Source organism: Canis lupus, chromosome 23, assembly GCF_003254725.2.
Source record: "Canis lupus dingo isolate Sandy chromosome 23, ASM325472v2, whole genome shotgun sequence".
NCBI lineage: Eukaryota > Metazoa > Chordata > Mammalia > Carnivora > Canidae > Canis > Canis lupus.
The window spans coordinates 52,020,299-52,038,472 of record NC_064265.1 but is presented as its reverse complement, the minus strand read 5'-3'; the positions used below and the strand labels follow the sequence as shown (position 1 = coordinate 52,038,472).

At 41.0% G+C, this 18,174-nt stretch overlaps 1 protein-coding gene across 2 annotated transcripts in view; it reads right to left on the bottom strand.

Annotated features, from left to right (window-relative positions):
• The window catches only part of GFM1 (G elongation factor mitochondrial 1), a 50,973-nt gene extending 33,055 nt beyond the window's left edge, over positions 1-17,918 (bottom strand). Inside the window, exons 1-10 of one of the 2 annotated variants that reach the window (XM_049099878.1) lie at positions 17,755-17,918; positions 17,058-17,210; positions 15,814-15,946; positions 15,173-15,377; positions 12,583-12,699; positions 10,176-10,326; positions 5,752-5,909; positions 5,077-5,161; positions 2,229-2,366; positions 610-711 (exon numbers count right to left, since the gene is read on the bottom strand). In XM_049099878.1, the coding sequence (XP_048955835.1) occupies positions 610-711; positions 2,229-2,366; positions 5,077-5,161; positions 5,752-5,909; positions 10,176-10,326; positions 12,583-12,699; positions 15,173-15,377; positions 15,814-15,946; positions 17,058-17,210; positions 17,755-17,844 (1,332 nt within the window). In that variant the 5' untranslated portion in view covers positions 17,845-17,918. The remainder of the gene's footprint in view (positions 1-609; positions 712-2,228; positions 2,367-5,076; positions 5,162-5,751; positions 5,910-10,175; positions 10,327-12,582; positions 12,700-15,172; positions 15,378-15,813; positions 15,947-17,057; positions 17,211-17,754) is intronic. The other variant, XM_025436038.3, reaches the window with a different exon arrangement.
• Between the last annotated feature and the right edge of the window lie 256 nt (positions 17,919-18,174).

Below are 18,174 nucleotides of genomic sequence, written 5' to 3'. Positions count from 1 at the left end.
AGGGAAGTGGATGAAGGGAATTCAAAGGCAGGAACTCTTTGAGCAAAGGCAGGAACTCTTTGAGCAAAGGCAGGAACTCTCCCTTTGGGATCCCTCAGTAATGAAAAGGGACCCTAAGTTCCATGGGGCAGGCTGTATGTAGTAGGTCAGATGTTCTAATTGCACCTTCCCTTTGAGTAAGGTTCTATTCTGTGATCCCCCAGTCTACATGGTACAGTTTTCGGGGGGGACTGAGGCAAGGGTCCACTCTGTTAAATTACACTAAGTGGCAGTCCACTGGGATTAGCCTGATTATGGTGACGGGAATTAGAGGCATCAACCACGGGTAGGCAGATCTCAGGGTAGTCAGTGCCACACAGTTCAGGTGTAGCTAGTGGAGATTTTCCCCTCCACGCTAAACCGTAGAGTACTGTGGAATTAAGAAAAACCAAGTAGGTTAGCTTACACAGAGCACTTGTCTAATGACATCCAAGGAGCCATGACAAATCTATACTGATGCCTGTGGAAATAAAACTTCTGTGACTGTTTTTCTTAAGTACTAAATGTGCTATATAAAAACATAGACTTTTAAAACTCAAGTGATAAACAGCTTTGAAATTAAACACATACCATGGAAAGGCCACTGTTATTTCTGTTTGTGAATGTGTCTCCACTAGCACAGTCAATGCCAAACAATGCACAGATGTCTCCAGCATACACTTCCTCGACATCCTAAATAAACAAATAACACAAAGTAAGACTTGCAGGGAATACAAATCGGGACATGGTAACTGAAAAGCAATCACACACAAACACCTAGTACGTACAAAAACATGGCCGAGTCTCACCAGGAATTCCACGGAGAATGAATCCGCTAGAACCAATGTGATGCCCTAACCCAACCAGGGCAAGATACATCTTGAATAGGGCCTCTATTTGAACCACACCTCAACTGACAAGACTTTAATGGAAACTCAGCTATGGCATCCTTACGTGGAGGACCTGAAGTCCCGACAGAACACGTCTCTCACTTCTAAAGTTATTTCTACACATCAAAAAGGATGTATTCCATGTGCTGCCACAGTCAAACAATGAGTTACGTATGACAAAGACGAACATGGAAAAACTGCAAAGGGAAGTTCTGAAAACAAAGGCAGGAGAATTCAGCCCATTGTACTTAAAATAATCTTAATTTCTCACAGATGCAAGCAGTCATGTAAACACAGGAAATTTAAGAACAAAGCACTGGTGCCTCTTAAGCTTCCTAGTTTTTGTCCATTTATACTGACAGTCCATTCATAACAGCTGTGGCTATGAATGAGCAAGCGTGCCTGAGCCTCTAACCGTCCCGCAGATGTAAACATTAGCTTCTGCGCATAAAAACATCTGTGACAATCACTAATCCTCGACCATGCCCCCTGCTGCCTGTCTCACAAAACAGCAATACCATCCAATTCTGAAAGACTGCTTATTCATCTTCCAGGAGGGAGAGAGTTATGACTACCACATATTTCTGAATGGTGTTAAGATTTTGCTCAGGCTAATCAACCTCTCCAGGAATACAGAGCTGACTTGGGAAAGAGCAGGGGGAAGAGACCACCTCATACACTTGGCATTTCTACCAAGGCCTAACCCTAAAGGATCACAGAGAAGGCTAGGACAGATTCAGAGCTAATTCAAAACTTCAAGCCGTATGCCAAAGTTTATTTCCTTGATGAGATTTGAGAGGTTTTAAATCTTCAGATGGATTCTAGCACCAACACGGTCCTTCTGAGGAGGCGTTGGTTCTATAATAGGAATAAAGAGCTCTAAGGCTAATGGGGCTTTAACGTGGGGCCATACTTCTGAAAGTAAATTCCCTGAACAATGTGGAACACTGTGTGAATTGATTACTCTCCATTACCTTGGAGAACCACAGTTTCACTCTTATACTCTTTGTAATAACTCTTGAGAAAGATGCTGAATCTTGGGTTCTAAGTTGTAGGGAACTGTCCCTTTTCCTTAACCTTTGCATTGAGGAAATATAGCTAATCACAAATAGTGGTAAAATGTATCCTTAACATCTGCTAATTTAGCCCACACCAAAGTGCTGCGTCAGAATTACAGCACATCTAAGCAAAAAGGAAGACATTAGGAAAACTCATTCAGATAGAAGCGAGTTTCTTATGGAGCTCAGGAAACAAAGAAAATAGATCTACTTCATTTGCATCAGAGAAATTTCTGATTTCCCAGGAAGGACCTATACTTGCCTCCATCATGTCAGCATGCATGCGAACCAGCCGCTGCACCCGCACTTTCTTTCCTGTCCTCGTGTTATAGATGGTGTCACCCTTTTTCAGCTCTCCTTGATAATTACGGACATAAGTTAACTGTCCAAATCGCCCAGCCTAAAAGTCAAGGTTGGGTAAGGCAGAAAGAAGAAAATAAAAGAAACATAATCAAAATTAAGAGAAAAACTTCACAACAACCGCCAATTATTCTTTGCAATTTCAGCAGTATACTTTAAACACGTTTTGATTTATTGTCTAATACGCTGAAACACTAGCTCTGAGTTAGTAACTCATTAACATGAGTTAAGCGGTTGTTGTTTTTTTGGGTACTTCTTGATTCCTCTGAAATAGAAAATAATTTTAAATGTGTACGGAATAAGCAAATATCCTTTGGCTTCTAATATTATTTTATAAGTTCGGTTTAATACAGTTAAGATATAAAACTCAAGTAAGTTATTGGAAAGACAACAAAAATGTAATTAGAAATATTAAGAGTGTACTACATATCTTAAAAAAAAAAAACCTTTGATAAGCACCCGGAAGACTATATAAATAAGCATTCTTTATTTTTTATTTTATTTTATTTTTTTATTTTTTTTAAGCATTCTTTAAAGTAACTAAATATAGGGGATCCCTGGGTGGCTCAGCAGCGATTTAGCACCTGCCTTTGGCCCAGGGTGTGATTCTGGAGTCCTGGGATCAAATCCCACATCAGGCTCTCTTCCTTTGCCTGTATCTCTGCCCCTCTCTCTCATGAATAAAGTAAAAAAAAAAAAAAAGAAAAAAGAAAAAAAAGTAACAAAATATAAAATAATCAAGGATCATTTCCTCCTTAATACTAACACCAATCAGGGCAGCCCCGGTGGCTCAGCGGTTTAGCTCTGCCTTCGGCCCGGGGTGTGATCTTGGAGACCCGGATCGAGTCCTGCGTTGGGCTCCCTGCATGGAGCCTGCTTGTGTCTCTGCCTCTCTCTCTCTCTGTGTCTCCCATGAATAAATAAATAAAATCTTGAAAAAAAAGAAGATTAAAAAAAAAACTAATACCAATCAACTATGTTTTAAAAGTTGCCAATTCTTCCTATATTAATTTATAGATGTAATAGCAATAGCAATAAAAATCCCAAGAGGAATTTTTAAACATATGATTAATGATTTTATACTTCATTTAGAAAAATGGATAAAAATAGAAATTTCTGAAGTATTATGACAATAAGAAGCTAACCATGACTGATATAAAAACATATTAAATACTCCAAACTTAAAAAGCACAGAAGTAGCACAAATTAAACTGAATAACCCACAAAGTAAAAATATCTAAAACATAGAATATATTGTCAAAAGATGATAATGACAAAAGGTATGACAATGGAAAAATAGAGCAGTGTTCAAAAACCAGTAGTTGGGACAACTGGTCCTCTATTTGGAGGCAGAGGAGATACATTTAGAGTGCATCTCACGGCATAAGTCAAGATAAATTCCAGCTGCATTAACAATGAAAAAAAAAATCCCATCATTAAAAAAGTAGGAGAAAACATATATGAAATACATACAAAGGAGAGGATTTCTAAGGTTAAACATGAGAGAACTAAAAATGACTGATATATTTGACTATAAATTTTAAACTGCTGATTGTTTTAAAAAAATCTTTATTAGAGAAAGATCATTCAAATAAGTAAACATTTTGACACTAATTATAATAAGAAATGAGAGAATTACAAAAGAGGAACTGCATAATCAATATTTGGAAAAATATTCTTACCATTAGGAATTTAAAGATATGAAATTTTTTAAAAAAGAAATTAAAGCAAGATAAATTATTTTCCCTTAAAAAACTGGTAACAATTTTTAAATAATAATTCAATGCTTATAAAAATTCACTGAAATAATACATTAACTCTGAGAGTATGAAAGAAATCTGGCAATAAACCATTAAACATTAATTCATTCCATTCTTTTAATTCAGTAATCACCATCCTAGGAATCCTAAGAAGATATTCCTAAATGCGTATTTTTAAAAGCTTTACATATATAAATTGTCACCACAATGTTACCTGTACTTTTTAACTTAAAATTATTTTCTCCTTTTAGACGTAAGAAGTATATTGTAAAAATTTTAGAATAAAACAAAGCTCTCAAAATATAATCCCATCCCAGAAATAAGCACTTTTAACACTTCTAACTTAATCATCTTTCTCCCTTAAAACATGATGAATAGAAGCCAACAACAAACTAACAAAAAGTATTCCCAGGTACTCGAATCTTGGTTTCTAATACCATTCTGGATTAAAAAGGAACAGAACCAAGGCATCTACAGAAATGGTTGCTTCTAGGGCAGAGACTGGGAGGATAAGCCTGGAGGATCCTGTACTATCACAAAGTGAGGAAATAGTCAAAATATGGGAGAATGTCTAAAGGATACAGGAGGCAACTAAAAGAGCTCCAACAGCCAAACCTGGTCAAGCTGCACAACAAAATAGTAACATTCTACTCATTATACCTCAAAATATATATCCGTGAAGCCATATTGATAATAAAGAAATAACTAAATAAAAATACAAATGAGGGAGAGAAGACAACTCTCCCATTTAGATGAATCCCAAATAAATTAACTGTGGATACTACTCTGTCAAGGAGATGGAACGTAACTCCCCACAGCTTACCTGTGGGCTGTGTATAATAACTTCCCTCTAAAGAGGCGGTATGGAAAGATGGGAAGGTGGAGCAACTTTCAGAGGAGGAATTTGTAACAAAGTCATTTTGTATTAGGAAGACACCTTAAAAGAAAATTTCTACACATAGCAATTAAATACATTACAAAGCAACTTACCTCCAATTTAAAAGCCAGGCCTACAAATGGGTGGGAACTGTTTCTTTCGGAATTCATTAAGATTTTGTTTTGCTCTTTTGAGTCACTTAAAAGAAATGCAAATCTGTGAGATACATTATTTGATATCTCTTTTATATCAATTGTTTCATCAGAGTATTTCTGAGAAAAAGCATATACGTTAAGTGCTAAACATTTCTGACCTCACATATGTGAAATTTCACGGAAAGACATTAGTAAGAATAACTTCTCAGGGCTTAGTTACTACTTTATGACAACACCAGAGCAGACTAAAAACACAAAAAAATGGTATAGAAAGAAAAGAAAAATCAAGGAGAGCTTTTAAAAAAACTGTTTTTTAAACTTTACGGTTTTGGGGGGGTTGAAAACAGCTGGTCCCAAATGAAAAAATTTACTAATGATGTAAACCTTGGCAAATAATAAATCATACTTCTAACTCACAGAATATGATACAGCAAGTGGTATAACAAGTAGTTTTCTATATGTCAAAGTGTTACCTAAATAGAAACTGGAGATTGATTATTATAAATTGGATTGGGGGGGGGGGGGACCCTCCATAAGCACAACTTAATCAAAAGAACTGTTCTTAAATTCTTTTATAATTTATATAGAAATATTTTAACACTGAAGCACAAAGATTCAATTTCCAAGACTTACTCCTCCTGATGGAGAATAGCATAATTTTGGACTTCAGATGGATTTGGGAGGTATTCTAAAACAGCATCTAAAAGAGGCTGAACTCCTTTGTTTTTCAATGCACTTCCCAAAAAGACAGGAGTAAATGACCTGTTTAGAGTAGCTCTTCGGATTGCACACTACAAAAGAAAAAAAAATTAATAATTAGTTAACCGTAAAAAAATTTGTATTTCAAACCAATTACAAGCCAACACGTGAATAAAATAAACTGATAGTCTTTGGAGTAGGGGCTATAGTGGGGACCAGAGTTAGACGCTCTATAACTTAAGGTCAAAATACAAGAAAAAAAGTTTCTTTATCAGGACTAGGAAGCTATTTACTGTGTAACAGCTTTCAACACTCTTGGAATGTTATTAATTTTCAATATGACAAAAAATATATACACATATAGAAAAATAGGCACACATACATAGAATGCATAAACAGTAAGTTAACAATTACGTAAAACGTAAGGAAAAGTAATACACACACACATACACACAATCTCTGGAAAGATACACCAAAAACTATTAACTGGTAACCTGTTTTAGGGAAGAGGCAGAGAATTAGGCAAATAGGAAACACATGGGAGATTTTTTTTTGCTGAGTACCTTCATATACTTTTAAACGTTCAAAGCCTATGGAAATATCGATTAAAAATTTTTAATTAACAGATTTGTTTTAAGTAACACATAAAGGGGATCCCTGGGTGACTCCGTGGTTTAGCGCCGCCTTCGGCCCAGGGCGTGATCCTGGAGTCCCGCGTCAGGCTCTTGGCACGGAGCCTGCTTCGCCCTCTGCCTGTGTCTCTGCCCCCACCCTCCTCCTCCTCCCCACCCCACCCTCCTATTATGTTCATCATGAATAAATAAATAAAATCTTTTTAAAAAATTAAGTAACACATATACAGGAAGCCAAGTAGTACAAATCACTCATAAATTAAGAGCGATGAGAGTAACAGGCTCTAAAATAACAACCTCCGGGTCCTACCCCAACCCTAGTGCAGAAACTATTAATGTGTCCCAGGTGTGTTCCACAGGTGGCCCTCCTGGCTAAGCAGGTCTCAGAGAGTGAGCAGTAGAACTTTAGGTCTTAGAAGCTGGAAGAAGTCAATAGCAGTGGTGTGGCCACAACCTGCCACAGAAGAAGCAGCAGTATGGAACCAGTATACAATTATTTTTCTGTCCTCACGAAAAAAAAATAGAAAACTAGTCATCTAAAAAAAGCTTAAAGCAAAAACATAACCACAATTTCTAAACATCACCACAATGGAAAAATAGGATAACAGCTGCACACAATAAAGGGAGTATAGAAAAGGGGAAAATATGCATGGCAAGAAAGCAATTCTGTTTGAAATTATCTTTTTTTTTTTTTTAAGATTTTATTTATTTATTCATGAAAGACACAGAGAGAGAGAGAGAGTGTCAGAGACACAGGCAGAGGGAGAAGCAGGCTCCACGCAGGGAGCCCGATGTGGGACTCGATCCCGGGTCTCCAGGATCACGCCCTGGGCTGAAGGCAGTGCTAAACCACTGAGCCACCTGGGCTGCCCTGAAATTATCTTAAAAGCTTGTTTTTGCTGTCACTAGGATCCAGGAATGGCTAGGTCACTAACCACTTCAGCTACCCTAAGCCACAGGATCACAACCCTGACTTTCCACCCCTCCCTTATATGCAAGTATGGACATAAAAGAATCTTACCAGCTTACTTTACATACGTTAAATAGAGAAACACGAAGATCGGAGATAAACAGAAAAAAAATTATAACTTTCCTAATAGCAGTCTAACAAAAGCTTTACTTTTCCAAAACTTTCCCTTGTTTTCACAAGAATCATTTTCACCCTTGAAAGTTGTTGCCTTTCCATTGTCCCTAATATGTCCAACAATACAGAAAGTACACCCATGCATCATCCGCAGAAAACAGTCAATGTAGCAGCACGGAAACAGCTGTGCTTGGAAAGGCCTGTTTACAAGGCTGGCCCCCAGGCTGGTGTCTGGGAACCTGGATTTCAGGAGGGTTCCCAGCATTCCCAGAACGGAGAATGGCTCACTGTGCGTACAATGTCTGCACAAACAATGAGGCGTATGCTAAACACCTGCTTTCCTCCTGGGAGTGTGTTATTTGGGTACATGCTAGGTAGAGGAGGTCTGTGACTGGCCCCTAATAAATCCTAGGGCACAGAGTGTCTAATAGATGACCAATAGGTATAGTCACAACTCTCTGCTGGAGGAATGAGGCACAGCATGATCCCACTGGGAGAGGGCTCTTACACAGGGTTTCTTCTGGACTTCACCTCAGGTGCCTCTTCCCTTTGCTGATTCTGCTTTGTATCCTCTCGCTGTAATAAATCAGTCATCAGTATGATGATGTGTTGAGAACTCGGAGCGATCCTCATGAATCACTGAACCTGGGAGTGGTGTAGGGGACCGCTGACACATTGCCCCGACTCTGTGTTGGGGCTCCCAGGACACAATGCTTGACCTGTATCTTCCTACATAATTTATGAAAGCTAAAGGACTCAAGTCATGAGATACAAAGTAAGCATCCTCAGCTTCAGTTAGCTTCTTTCCTTGTGCATTTGATCTACTACAAACCCCATGAGTGCAAGGTCTTACACACAGTAATTATCTGATCTCCGGTAAGATAAATCAGAGTAGTTTGGCAAAATGAGTATTATTAGTTTTTTTTTTATGGTAAAGCAAACATAAAATTTATCATTTTAACCATTTTTAAGTATACAGTTCGACAGCATTAAGTACATTTACACTGCTCTGCTACCGTCACCCCTATCCACCTCCAGAACTTTTTCATCATCTCAAATCGAAACTCTGTACTCTATTCTGTAACCCACCCCTCTGGCCACACCGCTGGTAACCACTATTTCTGTCTCTAGGAATGATAACTGCTCTCAGTACCTCATATAAGTGGAATCGTACGATATTTGTCCTTCTGTGTGTGGTTCATGTCGTTTAAGCATGTCTCCATGGTTCACCCATGTGACAGTATGCATCAATCATTCCTAAGGCTAAATCAGTCAACTATATGCACACACTATTTTCATTTATCCATTTATCCACAGTGGGCATTTGAGTCATTTCCAGCTTTTTGCTACTGTCAACAGTGCTATCGACACAGGTATACAAATAACTATTTGAGTACCTGCTTTCAATTCTTTTGGCTATTACCTACTAATGGAATTGCTGGATCCATATGGTAGCTCTAGGCTTAATTTCTTGAGGAATAGACATACTTCTTCCACAGTGACTGCAGCATTTTACATTCCCATTAGCAATGCACGAGTTCCACACTCTCTACATCTTTGCCAACACTTGTTATTTTACTATCATTAACAGAAAAAAATTTGTGTTGTTTTTTTTTTTTTAAATAATGACTATCCTAGTGGATAAAGTGAAATCTCATGATTTGATTTGCCTTCCCTAATGATTAGCAATGCTGAACATCTTTTCATGTGCTTACTGGCCATCTGCTATTTCCTACGGAAAAATTAGCTATTCGAAAAATAAATACCAGTCTTAGGCAGAGATCATCTTTATATTTTTAAGGAGCTAAATGGTCAAGTGAAGAAATCTATACAGCCTTTTAAATAGTACAACAATACAAATATCAACATTTAGTCTGTGAACATTTAGGAGCTCTGTCACTTAATCTTTTTCCTCCAACAGTTCTATATTTATCTTCTTTCTTCTTAAGAAGTTATGCCCAAGAGGTTGGATGCTCAAATATCCTTTTTTAAAAAAAACTATGACTCCTTTCCCATTTTATTTTTTAAAGATTTTATTTATTTATTCATGAGAGACACACAGAGAAAGAGAGGCAGAGACACAGGCAGAGGGAGAAGCAGGCTCCATGCAGGGAGCCCAACGTGGGACTTGATCTCGGGACTCTAGGATCACGCCCTGGGCTGAAGGCGGGCGCTCAACCACTAAGTCACCCAGGCATCCCTCCCTTCCCCATTTTAAGATGTTACAGAACTCATTACTTAAAAAGTATTATGCCATTACAAGTATTTTTTGAAGACAACAACAACGAAGGCGCCTGAGTGGCTCAGTCAGGTAAGCATCTGCCTTCAGCTCAGGTCACGTTCCCAGGGTCCTGGAATCAAGCCCTGAGTTGGGCTCCCTGCTCAGCAGGGAGTCTGCTTCTCTCTCCTGCTGCAGCTCCCCCTGCTTGTGCTAGTTCTGTGTCTCTCAGTCTCTCTGTGTCAAAAAACAAAAACAAAAAACCAACCCCCCCCCCAAAAAAACCCAACAATGTTAATTTACTCAGATTTCATTAATAAAACCCATGCATACAAGCATCACGTCTCTCTCACAAAAACAAACAATAACAAAAAAACTGACCTCTTTTTCTTATTTATGTGAGACTTATTTTGAGAGCACTTGCCTTTAAATCAGAAACTGAGGGGATTTTTTCTTCTAGGAACATCTCACCAAGTTGCTCATCTGAATTGGCAACACATTCAATCAGCTCTTGCCGGTGGTCAGCTGCTGCTGCCCTGAATTCTGCTGGAATTTCCCCATACCGAACAACCTGACTAAGAAAAGAAATGGTTTTACTACTTGAAGGATATTCAATCAAACGTTATACAGCACCAATGAAAAAGATAAATCCTAATGGCTAAACATTTTTTTTTAGATGAGAAAGAATTCTGATATATTTGCATTAAAATGGCAAATAAGACTAATGTAGATCTTTAAAATTTAGATGGAATAATGGACAAAAATACTTAAACAGGCAAATTGTAAAGGTTGTACTGCTAGTAAATGTAAGAGCCAAGATTCAAAGCCAATCAGACCCCAAAACTCATATGACTCTTGAAAATTCTATCAACCAAGTTAACCACAACATCAGTTGCTAACAGGACCAGGGACCTGATTCTATTTCTTTCCACTAATAAACCAAATCACACAATTTTAACATAGAATAATTTATAGTAAAAAAAAAAAAATGTTACTAAATATGACAAACTCTTCCACCTTAACCCAGGTCTCTATTCCTCTAGGGGCTGAATAGGTAAGAATTACAAATAAAATATACACAACTGAGAAACGGATATACTTGATATGTTAAAACATCAGTCTCAAAGGTTTCAAAGTATTTCTTTAAAAATGAAAACTAATGCCAAAACAATAAGCTTTTCAGAAAACACATTCCTAAATTTAAAAAGTAAAAGAAGCCAACTGCAAATAGGAAATAATTCTTATTAACCCAAAGAATGCTCTTAACAGCCTTCAGATCATAATTTCATCGTTTCTGGCAAGCTCCCTGGTTCTTAGCTTTCCATGTCAGAATCAGTTGTGGAGTCCTTTTGATATTTATATACCCAGTGGTCTAAGGCTGGGAAAGGGGGCAGGTATACTAAGAAACTTCCTCTGTGGTCGGAGCACACAACAATGTTGAAGAGCTTCTACTTTAGAAGACAAATGTGTGCTCTTGTGACTTTGGGGAATGAGATTTATTCATTCATTTACAAGTATTTTTTGAGTCCAAGTTCTAGGGCTGGGGATAGCATTGAATAAATTTGATAAAGTATCCCGGTCCTTTTGGGCTTTACCTTCTAAGAAATAGTGATACCACAGTCACTATCATCACACAAGAAGTTAGAGAAACGCCTCATCCACAAGACAGCCTACATCCTTTCCCTGCCTACAGGACAGCTGATGAGGATGAATATACAGTTAACTAAACACCCTTCACTCAGCTGCTAGACTAGCAATCCCAGTTTCACAGCAGAGAAAGAAACCCTCTCAGGAAGTATCTCTGGAGAAACTGCTTGGCTCTTGGGGCCATTCTTCACAATGAAGGACGACTTCCCATATTGTCCAAAACACTGTCCCTCAAAATGTGATCTGCAGATCTACAATGGCAGCATCATTGGAAATGCAAATTCCAGGCTCTACCCTAGATCTACTGAATCAGAATCTTCTGGAGGAGGATCCAGGAATGTGTTTTAACAAGCTTTCAAGGTGATTTTTCTGAATGTCAAAGTTTGACAACCCTGGAAAATTACAGTGTTTTATATGTAGAGGTCACTCAAAATGGATTGATGGATCAAATATGTCAAAAAATTAACAATTTGCTTCTTACATTATCCAAACCACATTTGTACTATTTTTAACTGTGTTTACATATTATCGTTTAACTTTGTAATCTCGCATAGTAGATAGAGCACTCATTATCCATATTTTCTTCCCAGTTTTTTTTTTTTTAAAGATTTTATTTATTTATTCATGATAGAGAGAGAGAGAGAGAGAGAGAGAGAGAGAGGCAGGCAGAGACACAGGCAGAGGGAGAAGCAGGCTCCATGCCGGGAGCCTGACACAGGACTCGATCCCGGGACTACCAGGATTGCGCCCTGGGCCAAAGGCAGGCGCCAAACCACTGAGCCACCCAGGGATCCCTTCTTCCCAGTTTTTGTCACAATACCCAGGACATAGCAGCTGCTCCACAAAAGTCTATGGAATCAACAAACGAATAACTGAACAAGTGGAAAAAGATAGATTATTACCCAGTGGAAAAAGATAATTACCCACTGATGGCCTTTTACTATACCATGCATATCATGACATAAATTACCCAGAAAGGAACATGTTCTCCCCCTTGGAATGAATACTTAGCAAAAACAGAAAGCAACTAGAATTAAAGGCATTAAAAAACAACATCATTTTGAAGTATATTCCTGCAGCCACATATTAAAAAGATGTTTCCTCTATGTTTAAAGAAATCATCCTTTTTCTTCTCTTTGATGTTTTTTAAAATGTAAAATAGTAGTAACATTTTTTTAACTTACCCAAAGTCTCCATCAAAATAGATGGCTCGTTCCTCAATAAGATCTATTATACCTCTAAAATCACCCTCCAAACCAATGGGTATCTGCACAAATGCTGCATTATGATTCAGTTTAGACCTGAAAAATAAAAATACATGTTTACCTCTTTTTTCTTCCTTAAATCCCTTTGAAATGACAAATAAAAATAAGTCAATGGCAGATGTTGTGGAAATGAGAGGGGTATCATCAGGAGCTCAGAACAGAAAATATAAAACAGCTGGGAACAACTGAACTCACCATTCCCAAGAAGTCAATACCCTATTTTGGCAACAAAAGAACTCTAAAATAAGTATTTTCCCATCAGATCCCCAGATTATCCTGGATCAAAACAGAAGGGGGAAGAACAAGTCAACAGTGGTTGGTCAGAAAACTAAAGGATAGTGGGATCACCTTGCCTATCTCTCATTCTTAGATTAGCCGAGTCTAGCAAAGCTGAGTACAGCTATCTGAAGCAGAAGTTCTTATAGAAGAATTCTTAGCATGCAGGTTAAAAATCAGACACTCATCATCAGCCTGTACCCTCAATCAGGCACGACCACTGAAGGGATTCATTGGCAGGAATTCTCACTCAAGAAGAAATATGCTCTAGCTACCATTGTTTCGTCTAGAGTCTAGGCCCCCATCTATAACTATGAACAGGTAACTAAGAATCACCAAATCTCTGAAGGGTACCAATAGCTTGAAAGAGAGTGTGAGCTCAAGAAACAGTACTAACTTCCAAGGAGTTACTTAAAATGTAAAGAACTGAGAAGTAATCAGCTCTGTTAATGAAGACATTGCAATAAAAGAGAAAGCTTAGGAAATTAATTACATAACTGCAGAAATATAAAAAAGAAATACAGGCAATAACTGAAGGAACACAGATGATTATCAGATTAGAGAGCCTGAAGACTGACCTCAAGAATTCTCTCATAAGCCCGTCCAAAATGAGAACAAAATGTAGGAGAGTATGTGGTAACGTTAACACATGGCAATGAGATCCAGAAGTTCTGAAATGTGTGTAATTAATAGGAGTCACGGAATGCAGGTAAAAGGGAGTAGAGCACAAAAAGAACTGCAGCAGTCAGATAAATGCTAAAAGATAATCTTCCTGGAATTCAGACAAAGCCTTGGTGGGAACGGTCCATCACTGTCAAATACGAGTAAAACATAAGCAACAAGGACAAAAAGTAAAAAGGTTTTGTTTTGCCAGGAAATGCACCCAATGAAGAAAAACCGTCACGCTCCTATCCTGAGGCACGTCACTGCAACAGTGCACACGGTAGTACTGGCACTGGAGGCTCTTCAACACCCTCTCTCTCGTCATCAGACACATCACTTTTGGAACCTCCACAACCACAAACTTTTTACACATCTACAAAAGGTGAAAAGTGAAACTTCCATTCTTTTCAAAGACTACGTGAAATCTAAAGTATTGGGCAAAGTGTAAAGTGCTACAACCACGACTGAGTGACACTGGTACAGAAAGGAAGTGCTACTGTTGTTTAGTGAGTGTGTTACCATAGGAACCCAAGGGAATACACCACACTACTCAAGCGCAGTAACTAAAATTCTTTAAGTAAAGGTTAAAACAGAAGATCTTCTAAATACATAAAGTACTTTCAGAATGTACATTAAATTATTACTTCTCTAATCATAGCCAGTGAATTACCAGATTGTTTTTTTTTTTTAATTTAATTTTTATTTAAATTCAATTAGTCAGCATAATGTACATACTTAGTTTCAGAGGCGATGTGCAATGATTTACCAGGTGCATAGGACACCCAGTGCTCACACACCACATGCCCTCCTTAGTGCCCATCACCAACGTAGCCCATCCCCCCACCCCCGCTCTGATGACTTCCCGTTCAGTTTTCCCTCCTTGCCCCTATGATCCTCTGCGCTGTTTCTTGTATTCCATGTGAGTGAAACCATATAATTTCTTTCTCTGATTGACTTATTTCACAGCACGGTGCCTTCCAGTTCCATCTACGTCAAGTAAATGGGGGTATTCACTTTTTCTGATGGTTGAGTAATATTCCATTGAACATATTGTTATATGCCATATCTTCCTTATCCATTCATCGCCAAACTGTTTTCTGAACTCACCTTAAACCTCCCTAAAATTTACTTTTTAATTTTTATTATTTTTTAAACATTTTATTTATTTACTCATGAAAGAGACAGAGAGAGAGAGGTGCAGAGACACAGGCCAAGCGAGAAGCAGGCTCCATACACGGAGCCCAACATGGGACTCGATCCCGGCGCTCCAGGATCACACCCTGGGCCCAAGGCAGGCGCTAAACCGCTGAGCCACCCGGGCTGCCCCCTCCCTAAAATTTAAGCCACGTTTCCCCATTTTACAGAGAACAAAGCTGATGAGATCACACCACAAACCAAACTATTGACCTCAATGTTTCTTTACTAAGGTAAGTCAGTCACTCACGTAAATATGTAAATTTTTAGAGAAAAAAAATTTTTTTAATGAAACTTAATGACACTGAATTAGCTGTACGTAAGGTTTCTTATCCAAATCATGACAGCCCCTCCTGTTCTTTGTAAGGTTCAGTACCTCATTTGCTGCAGGGCCCTGGCTGGGTTGGAGCCCATTCGGTCCAATTTGTTAATGAAAGTTAGAAAAGGAACGTTGTAGCGCTTCATCTGACGGTTCACAGTCATGGTCTGGCACTGCACCCCTCCCACAGCGCAGAGAACCAGGACGGCACCATCCAACACCCGCAGGGCCCTTTCCACTTCTATTGTGAAGTCCACATGTCCTAAATGAAACAAAGAAGTGTGTGAGGCTCTTACAGTATGAATTTTTATAACATGCACGATTACAAGTTTTTTTATAATCTCGGCACATGACCTAAGTCTTCTAATTAGAATGGATTTCTTGTAACCGCCGTACCGTTTACTCACCGTAAGGCCCAGGGGCCCATCTCTTCAAAGAACTACAAGGGCACAGGCAACTTTCAATCAGCTACAGCTTTTAACAGGCAAGAACTTTCCTACTCACAATTTATTTGCACTATTTTTTAAAGAAACCACATAAGGATGAAGTGCTCTAGGTCCCCAGTCAGATTTCTCTAACAGGATTCATCGTCACACTTTGGAGTATTATTTGACACTCAAAAATGAGCTGGGTCACGGTAAAGAACTACACGTGCTTTTGTCAGAACAAGCTGCCATAAAACCAAGAATTCAACTCACCAGGAGTATCTATGATGTTGATATTGACATCTTTCCACATGGTATAGGTGGCCGCTGACTGAATCGTGATTCCTCGTTGTCTCTCTAGTTCCATGGAATCCATGACGGCACCAACTCCGTCTTTACCTTTCACCTAAACACAAGCACAGCCACTCAGTGCCCTGTTCCAGCCTCCCGAGAAGGAAAGAAATCTTTACGGAGATGGAATGAGAACACAGATAGTTAACGACGCGGTTTTCGGAGAAGGCTGTCGTCAGACCATATCTTGTGAAACAAAAAGAAGGGATTACGAGTTCTGCCCTCTCTTTACCGCCTGACCCTCTTTCCATTGCTGCTCCCAGGAGCTGCTAACACAGAGCAAGCACCTCCGTCTCAGGGCCGACCTTGCGTCCTCTGCACTGTCCTGCCCACCAGCCTGGTGCTGGTCTTTTTCTATGAGAGAATAGGCAGATGCTCAAAGAACACATTTTTTCCTTGCTCTACGACATGTGGATTTTGACGCCTGGGCGGGAGGGATTTGGCTTTCAAAATATGTGATTTAACAAGATGACCTTCCTCTAAAGAAACGGACACTTAAGTTACCCAATGATGTGCCAGTTTCTTTTAGAAGCATTCCAAATGAAAAGATTCTTTTTTCCTGATCTGTGTACTTTCTAACTACTAACATCGTACTAGACAGTTTCAAACTCTTTTTCCACTTAATATAAACATCTTCCCATAACATCAAAAAATATGTAAATACTTTTTTTTTAAAAGATTTATTTAAATCTTATTTATTCATGAGAAACAGAGAGAGAGAGAGGCAGAGACCCAGGCAGAGGGAGAAGCAGGCTCCATGCAGGGAGCCCCACGTGGGACTCGATCCGGGGACCCCGGGGTCACGCCCTGGGCCCAAGGCACTGCTAAGTTGCTGAGCCCCCCCGGGCTGCCCTGTAAATACTATTTTAACAGCGACTGAAGAATATATCGTAAGACATAAGTTTTTAAGTGAATTAACAATGTTCTATTAGTTTCAGGTGTCCCTAAAAGACAACCTCCTGAGGCCGCCCTTAGTGACGCTTCCAGAAGATTCCGCACAACACTGCAAGCCAGTCTGAGTTGTCCCTTTGTCACAGGACTTTCGATTAAAGCCTCGGGGTAACACATCTTTTCACCTTTCGGGTTTCCTGACGTTCATTAAATCCTAACCACGCAACGACGAACACCGAGCTCTAACCAGCCCGGCCCCAGCCGCGAACCCGCACCTCGTGCATCTTCGCGATCCTCCCGGTGTAGTAGAGCACTCGCTCTGTTAACGTCGTTTTCCCGGAGTCGATGTGAGCGGAGATCCCGATATTCCGTATCTTTTCATTCGGAATCACTCCTGATGAGCACCATCGGCGGGCTTTCCAGCTGGCCTGAAGAATAAGTCAATAAATCAATAAATCAATTAGCCAATAACTCAGATCGGTGCAATTTCCGTGCGCGTGAGCGACAGGGGAACAGAGCCGGGACTGGCTGCTATCTGTCCGCACACCGACTCCGAGGGGCACGAATCGGGGTGTGAGACAGCGGAGCCCGGGCAGGAGGGCGGAGAGGACCAGGCCTCCTCCCCATGGAGGCCTCCCGACCCCCCTCCCGCCCCATCCTCCCCCTCCCCTCCCCCATCCTCCCCATCTCTCCCCCTCCCCCTCCCCCTATCCTCCCCTCCCCCACCCTCCCCACGCCCTCCCCCATCCCCATCCCCTATCCTCCCCCTCCCTCCCCCACCCCATCCCTCCCCCACTCTCCCCTCCCCCTCCCCTTCCGCACCCCCTCCCCATCCTCCCCCTCCCTCATCCCTCCCCCATCCTCCCCCATCCTCTCCTCCCCCCATCCTCCCCATCCCATCCCCTCCCCTCCCCCCGCTCACCGCGCAGCCCCGGGCCCGAGCCCCGCCCCCGGCCCCGCGGGCTCCGCTACCTGCGTCCTCCGCCAGCCCAGCGCGCCGGGAGCCCGCGGGAGCGGCCCGCGCCCCAAGGCCACGGCGGCCGCGGCCCCCAGCAGCTTCATGGCGCGAGCGCGGCGGCCGCGGAGAGGTGAGAGCTGCCGACGCCGGAAGTGCCCCCGCGCGCCGCCGCCGGGCCGAGAGCGCTTCCGGGGCGAAGGCCGCGGGGCGGGGCGCGCGCGGGAAGGGAAGGCACTTCCGGCGGCTGGGGGCGAGGCGGCCGCCGCTCGGCGCCCCCTGCCGGCCGGGCCCGGAGCTGCCGCGGGGCGGGAGGGCGGGGCCAGAAGGTTCAGACCTGGAGCGTCCGCTCGGGCCCGGAGCGCCGCCGGCAGGTGCAGGTGCAGGTGCAGGTGCAGGTGCAGGTGCAGGTGCAGGTGCAGGGGCGGGGCGGGGCG